The 16,891-nt window shown below is 47.8% G+C and overlaps 1 protein-coding gene across 3 annotated transcripts in view; it reads right to left on the minus strand.

Moving 5' to 3' along the window:
- The window catches only part of FGD1 (FYVE, RhoGEF and PH domain containing 1), a 43,450-nt gene that overhangs the window by 13,073 nt on the left and 13,486 nt on the right, over positions 1-16,891 (minus strand). For 2 of the 3 annotated variants that reach the window (XM_012747825.3, XM_012747828.3), the window contains exons 2-9: positions 15,239-15,424; positions 7,102-7,275; positions 6,628-6,805; positions 6,059-6,500; positions 4,336-4,425; positions 3,466-3,614; positions 2,007-2,163; positions 1,764-1,902 (exon numbers count right to left, since the gene is read on the minus strand). In XM_012747825.3, coding sequence (XP_012603279.1) covers positions 1,764-1,902; positions 2,007-2,163; positions 3,466-3,614; positions 4,336-4,425; positions 6,059-6,500; positions 6,628-6,805; positions 7,102-7,275; positions 15,239-15,424 — 1,515 coding nt within the window. The remainder of the gene's footprint in view (positions 1-1,763; positions 1,903-2,006; positions 2,164-3,465; positions 3,615-4,335; positions 4,426-6,058; positions 6,501-6,627; positions 6,806-7,101; positions 7,276-15,238; positions 15,425-16,891) is intronic. The other variant, XM_012747826.3, reaches the window with a different exon arrangement.

Below are 16,891 nucleotides of genomic sequence, written 5' to 3' on the forward strand. Positions count from 1 at the left end.
ACTATCTATATGCCAATGACCTCCAAATCTTTCCTTGAAATTCTAGACTCATCTAACTGCCTAACTGGCAGCTAACTTTGAACATGTCCAAAATCAAACTCCTGAGCTCATCTCAAGAACCATCACCATAGTCAAAAACCTGCAAATCATTCTTGACTCTCCCAAGCCCTGCATCCACTCTATCCTGGTTCTTTCAGTGCTACTTTTGAATAGAATATATCCTGAATTCAACCATTTCTCATCACTTCTACCACTCCTATCCTCATCCAAGCCAACTTTTCACACTTAGATTATTGCAAGGGCCTTCTAACTGATTTCTTGGTTCTCTCTTGCTTCCTAAGTAATCCAGATCAAAACCTTCCTATGGCTATCCACCACACTCAGAATAAAATCCATCTCCTTATCTTGGCCTTCAAAGTCCTATTCCTCTCTCCAACCCCACTTCTATCCTCACTTGACATGTTTGGGTCACACTGGCCCTCTTATTGGTTCAGAGATATGCAAGCTGCCTACCACCCCACCTACTTCAATCTCCCTCCCACCTTGGGGACTCTGTACCTGCTGCTGCCTCTGCCTGGAACGTGTTCCATCCCAGTTGGCACATGGCTACCTTCTTCTTGCTATTCAGGTTTTGACTCAAATGTCTTCTATGCAGAGAGGCCACCCAATCTAAAGTAGGCACCCCAGTCACTGTCACATCGTTCTCTTCTAATTATCTGAATTACACTTAGCATATATCTAATATTCTCCTGTATATTTATTACTTTTGTTTATTGTCTCTCTCCCCAACTAGAATATATGCTACCTGAGATCAAGGACTTTGTTCTGTTCACCTCCATATCACCAGTGCCTAGAGAAATGTACAAATCACTGAAGTGCTCAGTAAGTAGCTGCTAAGTTAATGAATGAATGAATGAATGGAAGTAACAGCCTAAGGAAGAGAGAAAGTAGGGTACACTCTGGGGAGCTCTATTTGGGGTATGACTCTATTGTGTGGGGCTGACACCAGAATGAGACTTTTCTAGTGGTTCAATGTGTAAGGAACTCAGTCTAGGGAGGAGGCATCTCAACCTAGAAATCCAAATCTGAGAAGTAGAAAGTATAGTGTCCAGTCTGAGGTGCTCAGTTTTGGAGAGGGGAATCTGTGGGGCTTTGATAAGACTTAGACGTTCCTTTGGGAAGTTTATTCTGGGTGGTAGCTGGTGGACATGGAATGAAGCTCTAAATCTGGAGGATAGAAAATCAGGAGTTTGATGAGACAGGGTTCTTTCTGGGGAGCTCAGCCATAGAGATTCAGTGAAGAGAGCTTGGCCTGAGTGGGGTCAGTCTGGGCATGCAACCTGATGGCGTAGTCCCTGGGGGATCCAGGCTCAGTTTCATTCTGCACTTGGTACAACTCCATTCAGGGATGAGTCTGGGGGTCAGCCTTGGGGTCTTGGCCTAAGAAGTGGATGGCTTCTTAAAGGGATCATTCTGGGCATGCCCCTCCAATTCTGGGGTTCTAGTTGGGAAGTTCAGACTGAGGGACTTCTGCATGTTCTGTCTGGGTACTCAGAATAGGGATCTCAAACTGGAGGTTCATCCTAGGGTCTCACTTCAGAGCCTCAATATGGGCCTCATGGTTTGGAGATCCTACTCTGGAATCTCAATCATGTAGCCATGGAAGGCCATCTTTGAATGAAGTCTTGGGGTCCTGCCTAAGAGGTCTGGCCTAGGGCTATCCACATGGGGGAGCAGAGCAGGACCTAGGTGCATACACTCACTTTGGGCATCCTTGCTGTCCGGGGAGCCATGGGGCAGCTTTAACAGATAGTCCTTGAGAAGTAGCTCATAGCGGGGGATGCGCTGCACAGGCTCCAGCATGTGGTGCTGCAACGTCAGGTTGCCACAGGCTTCCTCCTTCTGTGACAGAAGAAGCAGAGGGGCAGCGGTCTGGCTGCAGATTTCCCCCAAGTCCCTGAAGACCTCTCCTCCCCCAGGCTGCTCCATCCAGCTTTGTCACTTACCTGCACCTCATGGATGATGACTTTAAACTGGGTGGAGCGCTCTGTCCAGGTGTTGACCAGTTCCACAGCCCGGTCAAAATTCTTCACATACTCGCCATACATCTTGAGGAAGGGTGCCAGCTTCTGCAGGATGTCCCCAATGCGTGGGTAGCGGTCCCTGGCGTGGAAGCAGGAGCTGATGTGGTCCTACTGATTATTGTGCTCTAGAATCCTCTCCTATAGGTCTCCAACCCCAGGCAGACTGTGCTCATCTCAGTCCTGGAAACCCACTTCTCAGGTAGTCTGCTCCCTACGAAATGCTGCTTACATTATGGGCCAATTAGGCTTTATAGGCTAAGAGGCTCAGATTGACTTGAGACCATGTTCTGGAATGCCACCTGCCCCAACTCTGGTGCCCTGCTTGAGCACCAGAACTGATGTGTCTTAGAATATCTGCTCTGACCTTACTGCAAGGACCACTTCATGAACTGATTATTGACTCTGTGCCCAGGCTGTGCTGGGTGACGCTTGGGACACAGAAATGAGTCATGCACATCCAGTTGAGCCCTGAGAGGGTCACTGTCTGGTAGGGGAGGCAAAGTGACTAGGCCTGGTCACACTCCTCATTGGTCACAGTGTGTTATGGGAGAAAAACAAACCAGACCTGGTCCTGACCCCCTAGGGTCACAGGCTGGTAGGGAGATATAGGAACCAGGCTTCAGGCCAGCCCTCTGTGGTCACAGTCTGGTGAGGAGGACACACTTTATCCTATAGGTATTGGGAACATGGAGATAAGTTTAAGCAGGGGTAACATGGTCTGACTGTTGTTTAGAAAGACCATTTTGGTGGGTGATGTAGGATTGGAAGAAGAGAGCCTGGAGGCTGGGAGGCTGCCTATAAGCACTGACCTTCTACTTCAGGACTCAGGTACCACTTCCTCCCTGAATCCTACTCTAATCCCCACGCTAGGCTTGATCCACTTGTCTGGGTCCCCACAGCCTCCCATTCCCAGTTTTATCACAGCACTGATAAAAATAATAACATCTCACATTCATTGAGCCCTTATTATATGCTGAGTACTAAGCTCTTTATGTGTATTAACTCATTTCATCCTTAAAACAATCTTACAAAGTAGGCTGTTATTGTTATCCCCATTTTATAGATAAGGAAACTGAGGTACAGCAACTTAAGAAACCTGTTCAAAGCTAGCAAGTGGCAGAGCCAGAATTTGAACCCAGCCAATTTGGCTGCTAACCTTACACTCTTGAGGGCTATGCTATTCTGTTATAATTTTCTGAGTCCTGGTCTGTGTTCCACATTAGACTGGGAGGGCCTAGAGGCGGAGTTTGGACCTGATTCTTTCTGTGAAAGTCAGTAAAAGGAGGGGGCAGGCAGGGATGAACTCTTGTGTACACCTCTGGGTTTGGGCTTGGAAGGCACAAGGACAGGGGTGCATGCAGCCTAGGTCTGGGCCCCTCACCATTCCTCCATGCGCTTCTCTAGCTCAGGCAGCAGGAACTGCTGGTGGAAGCAATAGATGGAGCAGATGTTAGAGAAGATGCCATGGACAACGTCGGCGGGGAAGGAACTGCGGTTCCGAGCCTCTTCCAGCAGCCGGGCACAGAACACCTGTGGGGCAGGGCAGGAGTGCTCAGTCTAGCTGGGTCTGGGACTTGGCTGGGGAAGGGGCAGCTTGTGGGTCAGGGCAGTGTTTGTGGGCAGTTTTGTGGAGCTTTGGGATCAGTGTTGGTCTGGAGACTGAGGAGAGAGGGAATGGAGTTAGGGTTATATATGGGGTTGCAATTCAGATTGTCAAGGTTAGGACCTGGAGTTAGGCATTGGAACAATGAGAAGTCAGGATCAGGGTCAAGGTTGGAATTAGATTTGGGTCAGAGAGAAAGTTAGAATTAGATCCATTCAGTTAAAAAATATTTTTGAGTGCCTACTGTGTGCCAGGCACTGTCCTAGAGGCTAGGATAGAGCAGTGAACAAAGCAGACAAAAATCTCTACTCTCAGTGATTCTAGTGGATTTGGGATCATGAATAGGGCCGGGTTAGAATGAGTCTCACAGCCAGGGGTAAATTCAGAATCTGGGTCAGAGTCAGTATTAGTTTCAGAGGCACAGTCCAGGCCCAGGTTTAAGAGAGTGAGGGTTAGTATGAGCATCAAGCTTGGGGTCATAATCAGAGTTGGCCTCAGAGGCAAGTTGACTTCAAGGTCAGAGAGGGGTCTTACCACTTCTAGATTTCTGGCCATGATGGTAGGGACAATGGTGGGGTTGAGCTCAGGACCTATCACTTCTTCCTTAGGACTCACCTGGGGCCCTGGGACTCCTGAAGGGCCACTCACCTGATCCAGGAGATGGAGCCTGGAAACATAGGCCTTCTCAGTTTGCAGGAGCTCATTGGCAATGTGAAACACCTTCTGCTGCACGGTCAACTGTAAAGGAAAAGAGGTAATCCCCTGAGCCATTATCCTCTACCCTAACCCCTACCAAAGTCCCCAGAATTCTTAGAACAGCTCACATGCTACTCTAAGCTTAATGCCAGCCTACGATAACCCTGACCCCCATCTCTAGACCCATGAGCCCCTCAGCTTTACCCCTGACTCCCCAGTCTATCATAAAGCCCACTCCTTAATTCTGATGACATGCACTCCCTCATTCAGCCAGCCACTCATTCACCCATTCATTTGTTCTCTCTATTCATTCAGCATAGTGTAGTGGTTAAGCATGTGGGCTAGGAAGCCAGACTTCCTGGGTTCAAATCCTAGCTCTGCCACTCACTAGCTTATCTGTATTGTTTGCTCTGTCTTTAGGACTCCTCATCTATAAATACAGATAATAATAAAATGTAAATCCATTTGTAATGGAGACAATTAAATGATTTTTTTTTTGAGACAGGGTCTAGCTCTGTCACCCATGCTGGAGTGCAGTGGTGTGATCATAGCTCACTGTAACCTCGAACTCCGTGTCTCAAGTGATCCTCCAGCCTCAGCCTCTAGAGCAGCAGGGACTACAGGTGCATGCATCATGCTCAGATAATCTTTTTTTTCATTGTTTTTTCTTTTGCAGAGATGAGTTCTCACTATGTTGCCCAGGCCGGTCTTGAACTCCTGGCCTCAACTGATCCTCCTGCTTTGGCTTCCCAAAGTGCTAGGATTACAGGTGTGAGCCACCATGCCCAGTCTAAATGATTTAATATAAACATAACATAGAAGACTGAAGATTAAGTAGTCTATAAATGTTAGTTATTTATTCACCCATTCAGTTCATTATCAGCAAGGTCTTGCTGAGTACCTGGGGTGTGAGAAAGACACAAAAATATAAAAATACATGAAACTCATTGCCTGTTGACTCCATTTCCTATTTATTAGACCATATTTGCCGAGTACGTGCCATCCCAGTAGTCCCTAGCTTCAGCCCCCACACTTGAGCTTGGTCCTGGTGGAACAGATATTCTGGCTGAGACCTAATTCAGGTGCAAGGATGCTTTTTGAAGAAATGGTAGGCTGCCAGGGTACAGAAAAGGGGTCCCTGCTGCCCAGAGCCTTTATTTCCACAGCCTCAGGTTCCCATGGGGCTCTAGCTCTTGTGCCCCTCCTCTAACTGTTGGGAAGTCTCTTTGGATGGGAGAGACTTTCCAACTTACAAATAAAGAAACTGAGGCTTGTGGTGGGGGAGTGGAGAGAGAAGAGACTTGCCCAATGTCACACAGCTACTGAGTCATGGGATTTTCCAAATGGAATAGGCTTTAAACATTCCCAACTAGGATGCCCATCTTCCAGATGGAAAAACTGAGGTCCAGCTCATGGCTATCTGATGAGGGTAGAACAACCTTCCTAGTGGGCATTTGGAACTGTGCATAGTCATTCAGGTAGTCATAGTGACTAGGGACAGGGACAGGGGTTTGCTACTGGTATTTAGTACCAAGGGTCCATGGAAGATAAACATCCAAAATGGAAACAATGTCCTATTTTGATAAATACTGAACTAGGGGAAGAACCAAGCATAAAAGCCAGGCTCTGGGTTTCTACACGTGGTCCTGCCTCTTGGTGAAGATGGGTCAAGTACCTCCATAGACTCCTGTCTCTCCATTGGGGGCACTGGGATCTCTCTGTCCTTCTCCTCATCCTCCTCCTCGTCGTCCTCCTCCTCCAAGTCACTGTCAACCTCCTGGGAACCAGGCCGGTGGGGGTCGGCCAAAGCAACAGGAACATTGGCCAGGGCAGGGGGCCCAGGGCAGAGGCTGTGGCTGGGGGGCCCGTCATCACTGACGAAGCAGGTCTCCTCACTGTTGGATGGCGAGCTGATGCTGTCAATGCCGCTGTCGCGGTTGGGTACCTTCTCACCGTCCCGAGGCCCAGGAGCCAGCAGAAACAGGCAGCGGGAGGCCTCACCCTCAGGGAGCTGGGGCACTGGTGGCTGCAGGGGTGGCTGTGGCAACATGGCTGGCTCTGGGGGACCTGGGCTGGGGCCAGAGGCTGGCCTATCCGAGGCGACAATCACAGGCTCTCTGAGGTGGGTGGCAGACACACATGGAGGCAGGGTATGAGCTTGACTGACAAGCCTCTCCTATGACTATCCCTTCTTGTCCCAGGTTCCCCTTTCTCCTCACAGGGTTGTCCAGGGACCAGACTCACCTTTCAAACTTCTCAATCAGTGAAGATACTGCTGCACAACTCGGGCTGGCCTCAACCCTGGGGGCCAGGCCCTTGGCCACTCGGGGGTCTGCAGGTAATGGACGTGATGGTGGAGGGGGGATAGGCTCAGGTGGGGGCGGCATCCGGGGCATCTGAAGGTAGCTGGGTTTCGGGGGGACTGGAGAGACAGATAGGGAAGAGGGAAGAGAGACCTTACTCAGTTGGGTTTGGAGGTGGTTGTCATGGCCAGGCCACAACCCCCTCCACAAACCCCAGTCTGCACTTTCACCTGAGGTAGGCACACAGCAGGACTGAGGGGAGATCCCAGTAGGCACGTATTAGCCCGACGCCACAGCTCCGCCAGCTGAGTAGGTAGCACTGCCCTTGAGACTATGGTGCCTTTCCGTCCTTCTGACAAGCCCTCTCCTCTGCCACTGGCCAACTTCTCCCCTCCTCCTTTCTGGAACTACTTACCCTGTGGCTTTGGGCCTGGTACCCGCTTCAGTGGCGAAGGACGTTGGCTGGGGGTTTCTGTGCGGGGGCCTGGGTCTGAACGAAGCCGTTGGGGACCTTCTGGATGAGGCTCAAGGCTCTGGCCAGGGTCAAGGGATAAACTTTTAACCAGGATCCGGCTTCCCTGGTACAGCCCTGCAGAAGGGAGAAACTGAGTGTGAAGTGACCAACGTTACCCCACAGGGGACCAGGGACTTGCCTGTCTTAGCAGGTATTTAGGCTGTTGGGTTTCCACGAGTCCCTTTCCTGGCCTCATTGCTTTTCTGGAAAGCCCCTACCCCAGCCCTCAGATGGAGAGCCAGGCCCAGGGCTGGGGCTGGCTGTTTTTACCAACAGATAAGAGTTCTTTGTGATGAGTGCATTGGTTCCATGTATGTTAGCAGGCATTATTACCAGGGAGTGTAAATGTTTGCAGCCATCGTTTATACAGCCCCAATGGTATGGTGAGCATAAACCATACTTCACCCTTTTTTAAGACCCTGAGAATATCTGGACTTTCTTGTCCAAAATTTTATACAGCTGAGTGTACTTAAAAGTGATAAAATTGTATTTCATGAGCAAAAGTTTTGCTTCTTAAAATCCCAGCTTCTTACTAATCTGTACTATCCTCCTCTACTTCCAAATCCACACATACCCAGAATCCAGAGTTCAGGTCACAGGAGCAATTTTAAAACAACAAGTAGCAAATTGGGACAGTAGTACTGTCCCTCCTCCCTCACTGTATATCCCCTAAAGTCACCTCTGTGTTTGGCCCTGGAGGAGATGATGGGTCGTGCTTATGAGAGAAGATTCAGTCTGGGAGGCAATGAGGATCTCCCAAGGGATGACATGTTCCAAGAGATGGAGTGTAGGGCTGGGCTGGGCAGGGGGCTATGGGAGTGCCTCAGATGATAGAGAAGTAGGTGGCGCCAGAGAAGAGAGGGAAAAGCCTTGGATTCTAGGCTGAGAGCCATACATCCATCCTGTGACAGGAGAGATGCAGGCAAACAGGTGTGAGGACAAGAGAGTGTGCAGCAGTCAAGAGCTCCCAGAGGTACCACCAGCACATGCTGTCAGTTAAGTTATGCCACAGACAATGGTCTCTCACTCATAGCCACAAAGGGTCTGTTACCCTGTATCATACGTAAATGACCAGTCACAAATGGGCCCCAGTCACAAACGGGCCCATTCAGTCACAAAAACACATGGTGTTATTTACACTGTTTCACACAACTGCGGCTACACAAATTCAACCATCCATTCACCTGCCATCACACTCCTGAAAGCCTGGTTACATAGTCACAAAGACCCATGGTCACAACCTCACATGTAATCATGTAGCCTCATAGTATCACACATACCTACAAACATAGTCATGCACAGTCACAAAGACACACAATGGCAATTATACCATCTCACACAGCTTCACACAATTGCCCAAACACATATCATCATATATCGAGTTATACACTCCTCAAACATGGTTCCACTGAGTCACAGTATCATTTATACTGTGTGTCACAACTGCAGGGCCATGGAGTGTCATACACACCATAATGTGCTTTCACACACACCTGCAAATATGGTTACACATAAAGACTACAGCCACACAGGGTCAATTATACCATGTCAGACACAACCTTACGCAATAGCAAAAGAGCATAAAATCACATGCCACCACATACTCAGAAACACAGATGGACAATCACAGATACATGGCATATAGTTGGCCCTCCATATCCGTTGGTTCTATGTCCTCAGGTTAGTTGGTTGAAAATATTCGGGAAAAAAAACCTATAAAAAGTAATACAACAAGACTTAAACCTAAAGTGTGAAACTATAAGGATTCTAGAAGAAAATGTTGGAAAAACTTTTATAGACATTGGCCTAGACAAAGAATTTATGAATAAGATCCCCAAGCAATCACAGCAACAACAAAAATAAATAAATGGGACCTGATCAAATTAAAAAGCTTCTGCACAGCCAAGGAAACTATCATTAGAGCAAACAGACAACCTACAGAATAGGAGACAATATTTGCATGTTACACATCCGATAAAGGACTGATAACTAGAATCTATATAGAACTCAGGAAAATCAGCAAAAAAAAATTCAAACAACCATATAAAAAGGTGGGCACAGGACCTGAACAGAAACTTTTAAAAAGAAGATAGACTAATGGCCAACAAACATGAAAAAATGGTCAACATCTCTAATCATCAGGGAGATGCAAATCAAAACCACAATGAGATATCACTTATCTCCAGTGAGAATGACCTTTATCAAAAAAGTCCCAAAACAATAAATGTTGGTGTGGATGTGGACAGATAGAAACACTCCTACATTGCTGGTGGGACTGCAAACTAGTGCAATCTCTGTGGAAAGCAATATGGAAATACCTCAAAGAGATACAAGTAGATCTACCATTTGATCCAGCAATGCCCATTACTGGGCATCTACCCAAAGGAACAAAAGACATTCTATAAAAAAGACACCTGCAATGGAACACTTATAGCAGCACAATTCATACTTGCAAAGATGTGGAAACAACCCAAGTGCCCATCAATATATTAGTGCATTAATAAAATGTGGTGTATGTATACCATGGAGTTCTATTAAGCCACAAAAAACAATGGAGGGCTGGGCGTGGTGGCCCATGCCTATAAACCTAGCACTCTGGGAGACCAAGGCAGGCGGATCGTTGGAGCTCAGGAGTTCAAGACCAGCCTGAGCAAGAGCGATACCCCATCTCTACTAAAAAAATAGAAAGAAATTAGCTGGGCAACTAAAAGTATATGTATAAAAAAAATAGCTGGGCATGGTGGTGCATGCCTATAGTCCCAGCTACTCGGGAGGCTGAGGCAGGAGTATCGCTTGAGCCCAGGAGTCTGAGGTTGCTGTGAGCTAGGCTGACACCATCATGAAACTGTAGCCCAGGCAACAGAGTGAGACTCTTGTCTTAAAAACAAAACAAAAGGCAGGAGAATCAAGATGGCGGACGAGAAACACCGCCAGAAAGAGTGTCTCTGCAGAAAAGACAGATTCTAGCAGAAATTAGAAAAAAGAAGCAAGAAGGCAAGCATACAGCAGATGAGGGCCGGAAGGAGAGGTACCTGAGACCCCGGGAGACTCCACGGGAGGAGGCTACGGAGGAGAACTGGAAGCTGAGACCGCCGGAGCAGCCCGGAGACCAGCGGGAAGGGTAGGTGGATAAATCACCTTTCCCCTCCCCTACATTAGGGACTACTGGTGGGGTCCCCAGCAGGTGGAGAGACCTGCGAACACCAGCCCAGAGATGGCCGCCGCCAGCTAGCAGTGAGCCTGTAAAGGACACGGCACCAGAAACCCAAATCCCTCGGGGCACCTCCGTGTGCACAGACCCGAGCCGCGCGGCAGGCGCCATATTGCCGACCCTACCGGAAGCTGCCCAGAGAGACAATACAGCCACCAGCCACAGGCACCTCCAGGGAACGGGACCTTCCCTTTTGGGACCCTACAGCTGACTCAGGGGAACTCAGACTGTGAGCTCCCTAGCCACCAGCCCTCCCAGGTGCTGCTGGCACGGTGTTCCAGGAGAACGGTGCAGACTCAGACGCTGAGAGACACAGACACAGCTTGGGCTCCCTGTGGGTGAATTGGGACCGGAACTCCTCTCCCTGGTGGGGATACAGTTTGAACTCTGGGACCCAGAGGTCGGACCTGCAGACCAGATCCCGTGCACCGAGGTCTACCATTGCCCGGGGCACAGAAGGGATATTTGTGAACAGCCTGCTGAGGTGTGTGTGCCTCCAGGGGCAGATCAGTGTCCAAGAGGGCAACCCTCTCCCCAAAGGGAGGCCGTGAGCCCAGCCCAGGTGGCGTTCCTGCGCAGGGAACCTCCCCGCCGGCATCACAATCCGGGGAGGCCTGGTGGTGTGTGGTCTGGCCTGCTGGCAGAGGCCCAGGAGTAGCTTCGGAGTTGGGGAGGGTGGAAAGAAGCTAGGCCCGCTCCAGACTGTGGGTCTCAGACAGCCCCACCCCCACACCCAGACTTTCTGGCTGAGCGGGACCATTCCAGCCCCGCCCTGACAGCTTTTCCTGGAAGCAGAGGACAGAACTTTGACCCCTGCTAACTGCCTGAGGGCAGGCTTACCCAACCCAGCTCCACCCAGAATAAGAGCAGATAACAGGACACAAAATCAACAGTATAGCCTGTTCCTCCAAGCAAACGCCACCTACTGACAGGGACGGCATCTTGCACAGCCTTTCCACGGCACCCACTGACTCAATATACAGGGAGTGGTCCAATCTCACCCACAGACACCACGTAACACCTCAGAATCTAAACAAGGTGTGTGAATACCCAAACAATAATCTAAAGGAAAGAAACAACAACTGATCAACATGGGAAGAAATCAGCGAAAGAACTCAGGAAATATGAAGAACCAAACGGAAAACTCTTCCCCAAAGAGAAGCAACAGCCCCCTAGAAACGGACACCAACCAAAATCAGGCAACCAATATGACAGAAGAGGAATTTCGTATGTGGATCATAAAAACACTCACCCAGCTGCAACAACAACTCAATAACCAACACAAAGAAACCACAAAAAGCCTCCAGGATATGGAAAAAGAAATAGACACAATGAAGAAAAGTGTAACCGAACTCCTGGAAATGAAGAATCAATTCAAGGAACTACAAAATACAGTGGAAAGTCTCAAGAACAGGGTAGATCAAACAGAAGAAAGAATCTCAGAGCTTGAAGATAACACCCTCCAATTAAATAAATCAGTCACAGAAATAGAGCAGAGAAACAAGAGAAAAGAGCAAAGCCTACAAGAGCTGTGGGATTATGTGAAGAAACCTAATGTGAGGGTCACAGGGTTACCAGAAGGGGAAGAGGACAACACCCAAGGGTTGGACAAGCTATTTGAAGATATAATAGAGTAAAATTTCCCAGGCCTTGCTCAAAATCTCGATATACAAGTTTAAGAAGCTCAGAGGACCCCTGGGAGATTCAATGCAAACAGGAAGACGTCACGACATGCAGTCATCAGACTGACCAAAATATCAACTAAAGAGGCCCTTCTAAGAGCTGTAAGACGAAAGAAGCAAGTAACATACAAGGGAAAGCCAATTCGAATAACACCAGACTTCTCTAATGAGACTTTACAAGCAAGGAGAGACTGGGGCCCCATTCTCACTCTTCTGAAACAAAACAATGCCCACCCTAGAATCTTATTCCCTGCAAAACTAAGCTTCATATATGAGGAAGAAATAAAGACATTCTCAGACAAGCAAAGTCTCAGAGAATTCACCAAGACAAGACCAGCCCTACAAGAAGTACTGAAAACAGTGTTATGCACAGAACACCATAATAAAAACTCACGAATATAAAAACAACCAAAACCCAAAGATTAAAGACCAGATAATACAATGGCTCAAGAGAGAAATCAAAGCAACAACATCCAACCCAACACAATGAACAGTAATCTACCTTACCTATCAGTTCTCTCAATAAATGTGAATGGCTTAAACTCTCCACTCAAGAGATATAGGCTGGCTGAATGGATAAGAAAATACAGGCCAAGTATATGCTGTCTTCAGGAAACACATCTAACCTGCAAGGATGCATATAGACTAAATGTAAAGGGGTGGAGATCAGTATTCCAGGCAAGTGGAAGCCAAAAGAAGTCTGGCGTGGCAGTTCTAATTTCAGGCGATTTAGTTTTTAAAACAACAAAAGTAGTGAAGGACAAAGAGGGTCATTATATAATGGTGAAGGGCACAGTTCAACAAGAAGAGATAACAATTTTAAATATGTATGCATCCAACTTAGGTGCACCCAGTTACATAAAGCAAACCTTACTGGATCTAAGCAAATGGATTAATAGCAACTCCATAATCACCGGAGATTTCAACACCCCACTGACGGCACAAGACAGATCCTCCAAACAGAAAATTAATAAAGAAATAATGGACTTAAAGAAAACTCTAGAACAATTGGGTCTGACTGACATCTACAGGACATTCTACCCAAAATCCACTGAATATACGTTCTTCTCATCAGCTCACGGGACATTCTCTAAGATTGACCATATCCTAGGACACAAAGTAAATCTCAAGAAATTTAAAAAAATAGAAATCATACCATGTACCTTCTCAGATCACAGTGGAATAAAAGTAGAAATCAACCCTAACAGAAATACACATTTCTACACAAAAACGTGGAAATTAAACAACCTCCTACTAAATGATTATTTCATAAATGAAGAAATCAAGATGGAAATCAAAAAATTCTATACTCCTACACTGCTTGTGGGACTGCAAATTAGTTCAACCTCTGTGGAAAGTAATATGGAGATACCTTAAAGCGATACAAGTGAATCTACCATTTGATCCAGCAATCCCATTGCTGGGCATCTACCCAAAAGATCCAATGACACTCTACAAAAAAGACACCTACACTCGAATGTTTATAGGAGCACAATTCATAATTGCAAGGCTGTGGAAACAGCCCAAGTGCCCATCAATCCAAGAATGGATTAATAAAATGTGGTATATGTATACCATGGAGTACTATTCAGCTCTAAGAAACAATGGTGATATAGCACATCTTATATTTTCCTGGTTAGAGCTGGAACCCGTACTATTAAGTGAAGTTTCCCAAGAATAGAAAAACAAGCACCACATATACTCACCAACAAATTGGTCTTAACTGAACAGCACCTAAGTGGTCACATAGGTACTGCAGTAATAGGGTATTGGGCAGGGGGCGGGTATATATATATATATATAATGAGTGAGATGTCCACCATCTGGGGGATGGTCATGCTGGAGACTCAGACTTGTGGGGGAAGGGGGGAATGGGCATTTATTGAAACCTTAAAATCTGTACCCCCATAATATGCTGAAATAAAAAAAAATCCTTAACAAAACAAAACAAAACAAAACAAAAAAACAATGGTGATCTCACACCTCTTGTGTTCTCCTGGATAGAGCTGGGGCCCATTCTACTAAGTGAAGTATCCCAAGAATGGAAAAACAAGCACCACATGTACTCACCAGCAAACTGGTATTAACTGATCAACACTTAAGTGCACATATAGTAGTAACATTCATCAGGTGTCGGGCAGATGGGAGGGGGTAAGAGGGGATGGGTATATACACACCTCATGGGTGTGGTGCGCACTGTCTGGGGTATGGACATGCTTGAAGTTCAGACTTGGGTGGGGCAAGGGCAATATATGTAACCTAAACATTTGTACCCCCATAATATGTTGAAATAAAAAAATAATACAACAATAAAAAATGCAGTATAATAACTATTTATATAACATTTGCATAGCATTTACTAATACATGTATTAGGTATTATAAGTAGTCTAGTGATGATTTAAAGTATTTAGAAGGATGTGTCTAGTTAAATGCAAATGCTACACTGTTTTATATAAGGAACTTGAGTGTCTGTGATTTGGGTATCCTCAGGGGGTTCTGGAACCAATCCTTTGTGGGCACCAAGGGATGACTGTAATTTACTGTGTTATACTAATGAAACAAACATGTCCATGGTGTCCCTGGGTCTTAGCCATGGGCTCTGGGATACACTCATGGAACACTTGCCTCCTCTTGGTCTAAACCAGGGGTCCTCAAACTTTTTAAACAGGGGGCCAGTTCACTGTCCCTCAGACTGTTGGAGGGCTGGACTCTAGTTTTAAAAAAACTATGAACAAATTCCTATGCACACTGCACATATCTTATTTTGAAGTAAAAAAACAAACCAGCAAAAATACACGCATGTGGCCCGTGGGCCGTACTTTCAGGATGTCTGGAAACAGTCACAGGATCACATGTGGCCTCTGCTACAAAAACATACAGCTGTGACACACACAAAGACATCCACATCATCCTTTACAGGGTCACACAGGCAGAAAGAGTCGTAGGGGATTTTAGGTCTCCCAGTGCTACAGAAAGAAGTAGCCCAAGTGACAGGGCTCCAACAGCTTCCTTAGACCCTGACCCCACCCTGGCTACATCTGAGCCAGGTAGGACTTGGGGGACTGAGGCCAGGGTCATTCCCCAGCCCTGAGGGAACATGGTGCCCTAGGCCCAAGGCTGAGCACCCATCCCCAACCCCGTACCTTGCTTTGGGTCCTGTTCCTCACTTCCTTTCCCACCTGAGAAGGCGGGGCCTGGCCAGGACGGCCAGGGCGGAGGAGGTGCTCCTCTCCGCTCAGCTGGTCTGCTTACCCTGCCCTGCTCAGCACATCCAGGCCTGGTCCTGCCTTGCCCTCCCCTTGGGCATGGGGTTGAGGAGGATGAATCACCTGCAGGGTGGCACAGGCAGAGACACATGGCCAGAGAAAGGGAGAGACAGAGTAGCTGACAGGGCCAGAGATACAGTGAGTAAAGCCAGGCAACCCACCACGCAGAGACTCCCTCTCCTCAGGTATACACATAGGTCCCAGGGTTGCCAGTGCCCCTCGTCTGCCTTCTCCCACCCAGAGAAGCCCACCTAGCTTGGTCTCCACACCTCTAAGCAGGCGGGTCTCCCTGGGTAAGCCCCCCCCCCATCTGTAGCAGGGCAGCAGGGCCCCTGGCTGGGGTTTCTCTCCCTCTGCTCTACTGCTGGTCCTCTGGGTGGGGTGACCATACCACTCTCCATGGTCCTGTCCTGGCCCACCCTCTGCTTCCTCCTCACCCATATCACCAGGGAGCCCACAAATGGGCCTGCCTCTCCATTCTCTGCAGAATAGGAGGTTGAATGAAATTCAAAGATTCTGGGACACCCTGGAGTCCCAGGTGAGAGGGGCAGGGACTGTCAGCCCAGATTCTAGTGAGAAGATGAAGACAGAGAAGGGACAGTGACTTGCCCAAGGTTGCACAGCAAGTCAATGGCAGACTTTCAGGCAGACTGGTCCTGGAGGATTCTTTTCTTACCCTACTCTCCAAGGAGAAGCTGGAAAAGAGGGGAACTAGGAGGGGTCGGGGTAGGTCCCAATGCTTCAGAAAGTCACAAAATGCAGTGTGGTTAGTGAGAGGGACACCTCCAGCCCTTCCCACAGGGAGATCGACAAGATTCCAGTTCAGGAGCCCAGGCCTGGCCAAGAACCAGGCTAGATTTCACTAAGAGGGAAATGCTTCAACACCCCTCCTTCTGTTTCAGTACTCCTCCTTCTATGTCTCTCTGCCTACATTTCCCTGTCTCCTCCTTGACCCCACATCTTGCTCTCTCCAGGTGGCTGGAAGAACAAACCTTCTTATAGTCTAGCTCAGATCATGTTACTTAACTTGCACAAGAACCTTCTGTAACTCCCCACTGCCCACTGGAAAGTAGGAACTTCTCAGCTAGGCTTCTGTGGCTCCTCATGGACCCTGCAGAACTCTCTGGCTTTCTTTGGAATAGTTTGCTTCCCCAATATTTCTGAGCCTGGTAGACTCTGCTGGAGGATCCCATCCCTGCCCTTGGGGAGCTCCCAGGATAGGACCCCCTCCCTCTTCCTAGAAACCACAGAGCTTCCCCCGCCCCATTGCCATCACTGGTTTTCTTCAGCCCTTTTTCTTACGGTTGATAATCCATAACATTCCGTCTCACACACATACTCACATCCACACCTCCACACATGACAAGGTCCTCCACCAGCACTGCTCTCTCCATGACTGGGTTTACCAGAGTCCCCAATGCCGGTTAGTACAGAGACCACAAAGGAGCCTCTCACACACATGAGGTCACACACCAAATGCTATATTACTTTGTGAAAATGTACCCAGTCCTCAAAGACCTAGAGAGAACC

This window comes from Microcebus murinus, chromosome X, assembly GCF_040939455.1.
Source record: "Microcebus murinus isolate Inina chromosome X, M.murinus_Inina_mat1.0, whole genome shotgun sequence".
In the NCBI taxonomy this organism is placed as follows: Eukaryota; Metazoa; Chordata; class Mammalia; order Primates; family Cheirogaleidae; genus Microcebus; species Microcebus murinus.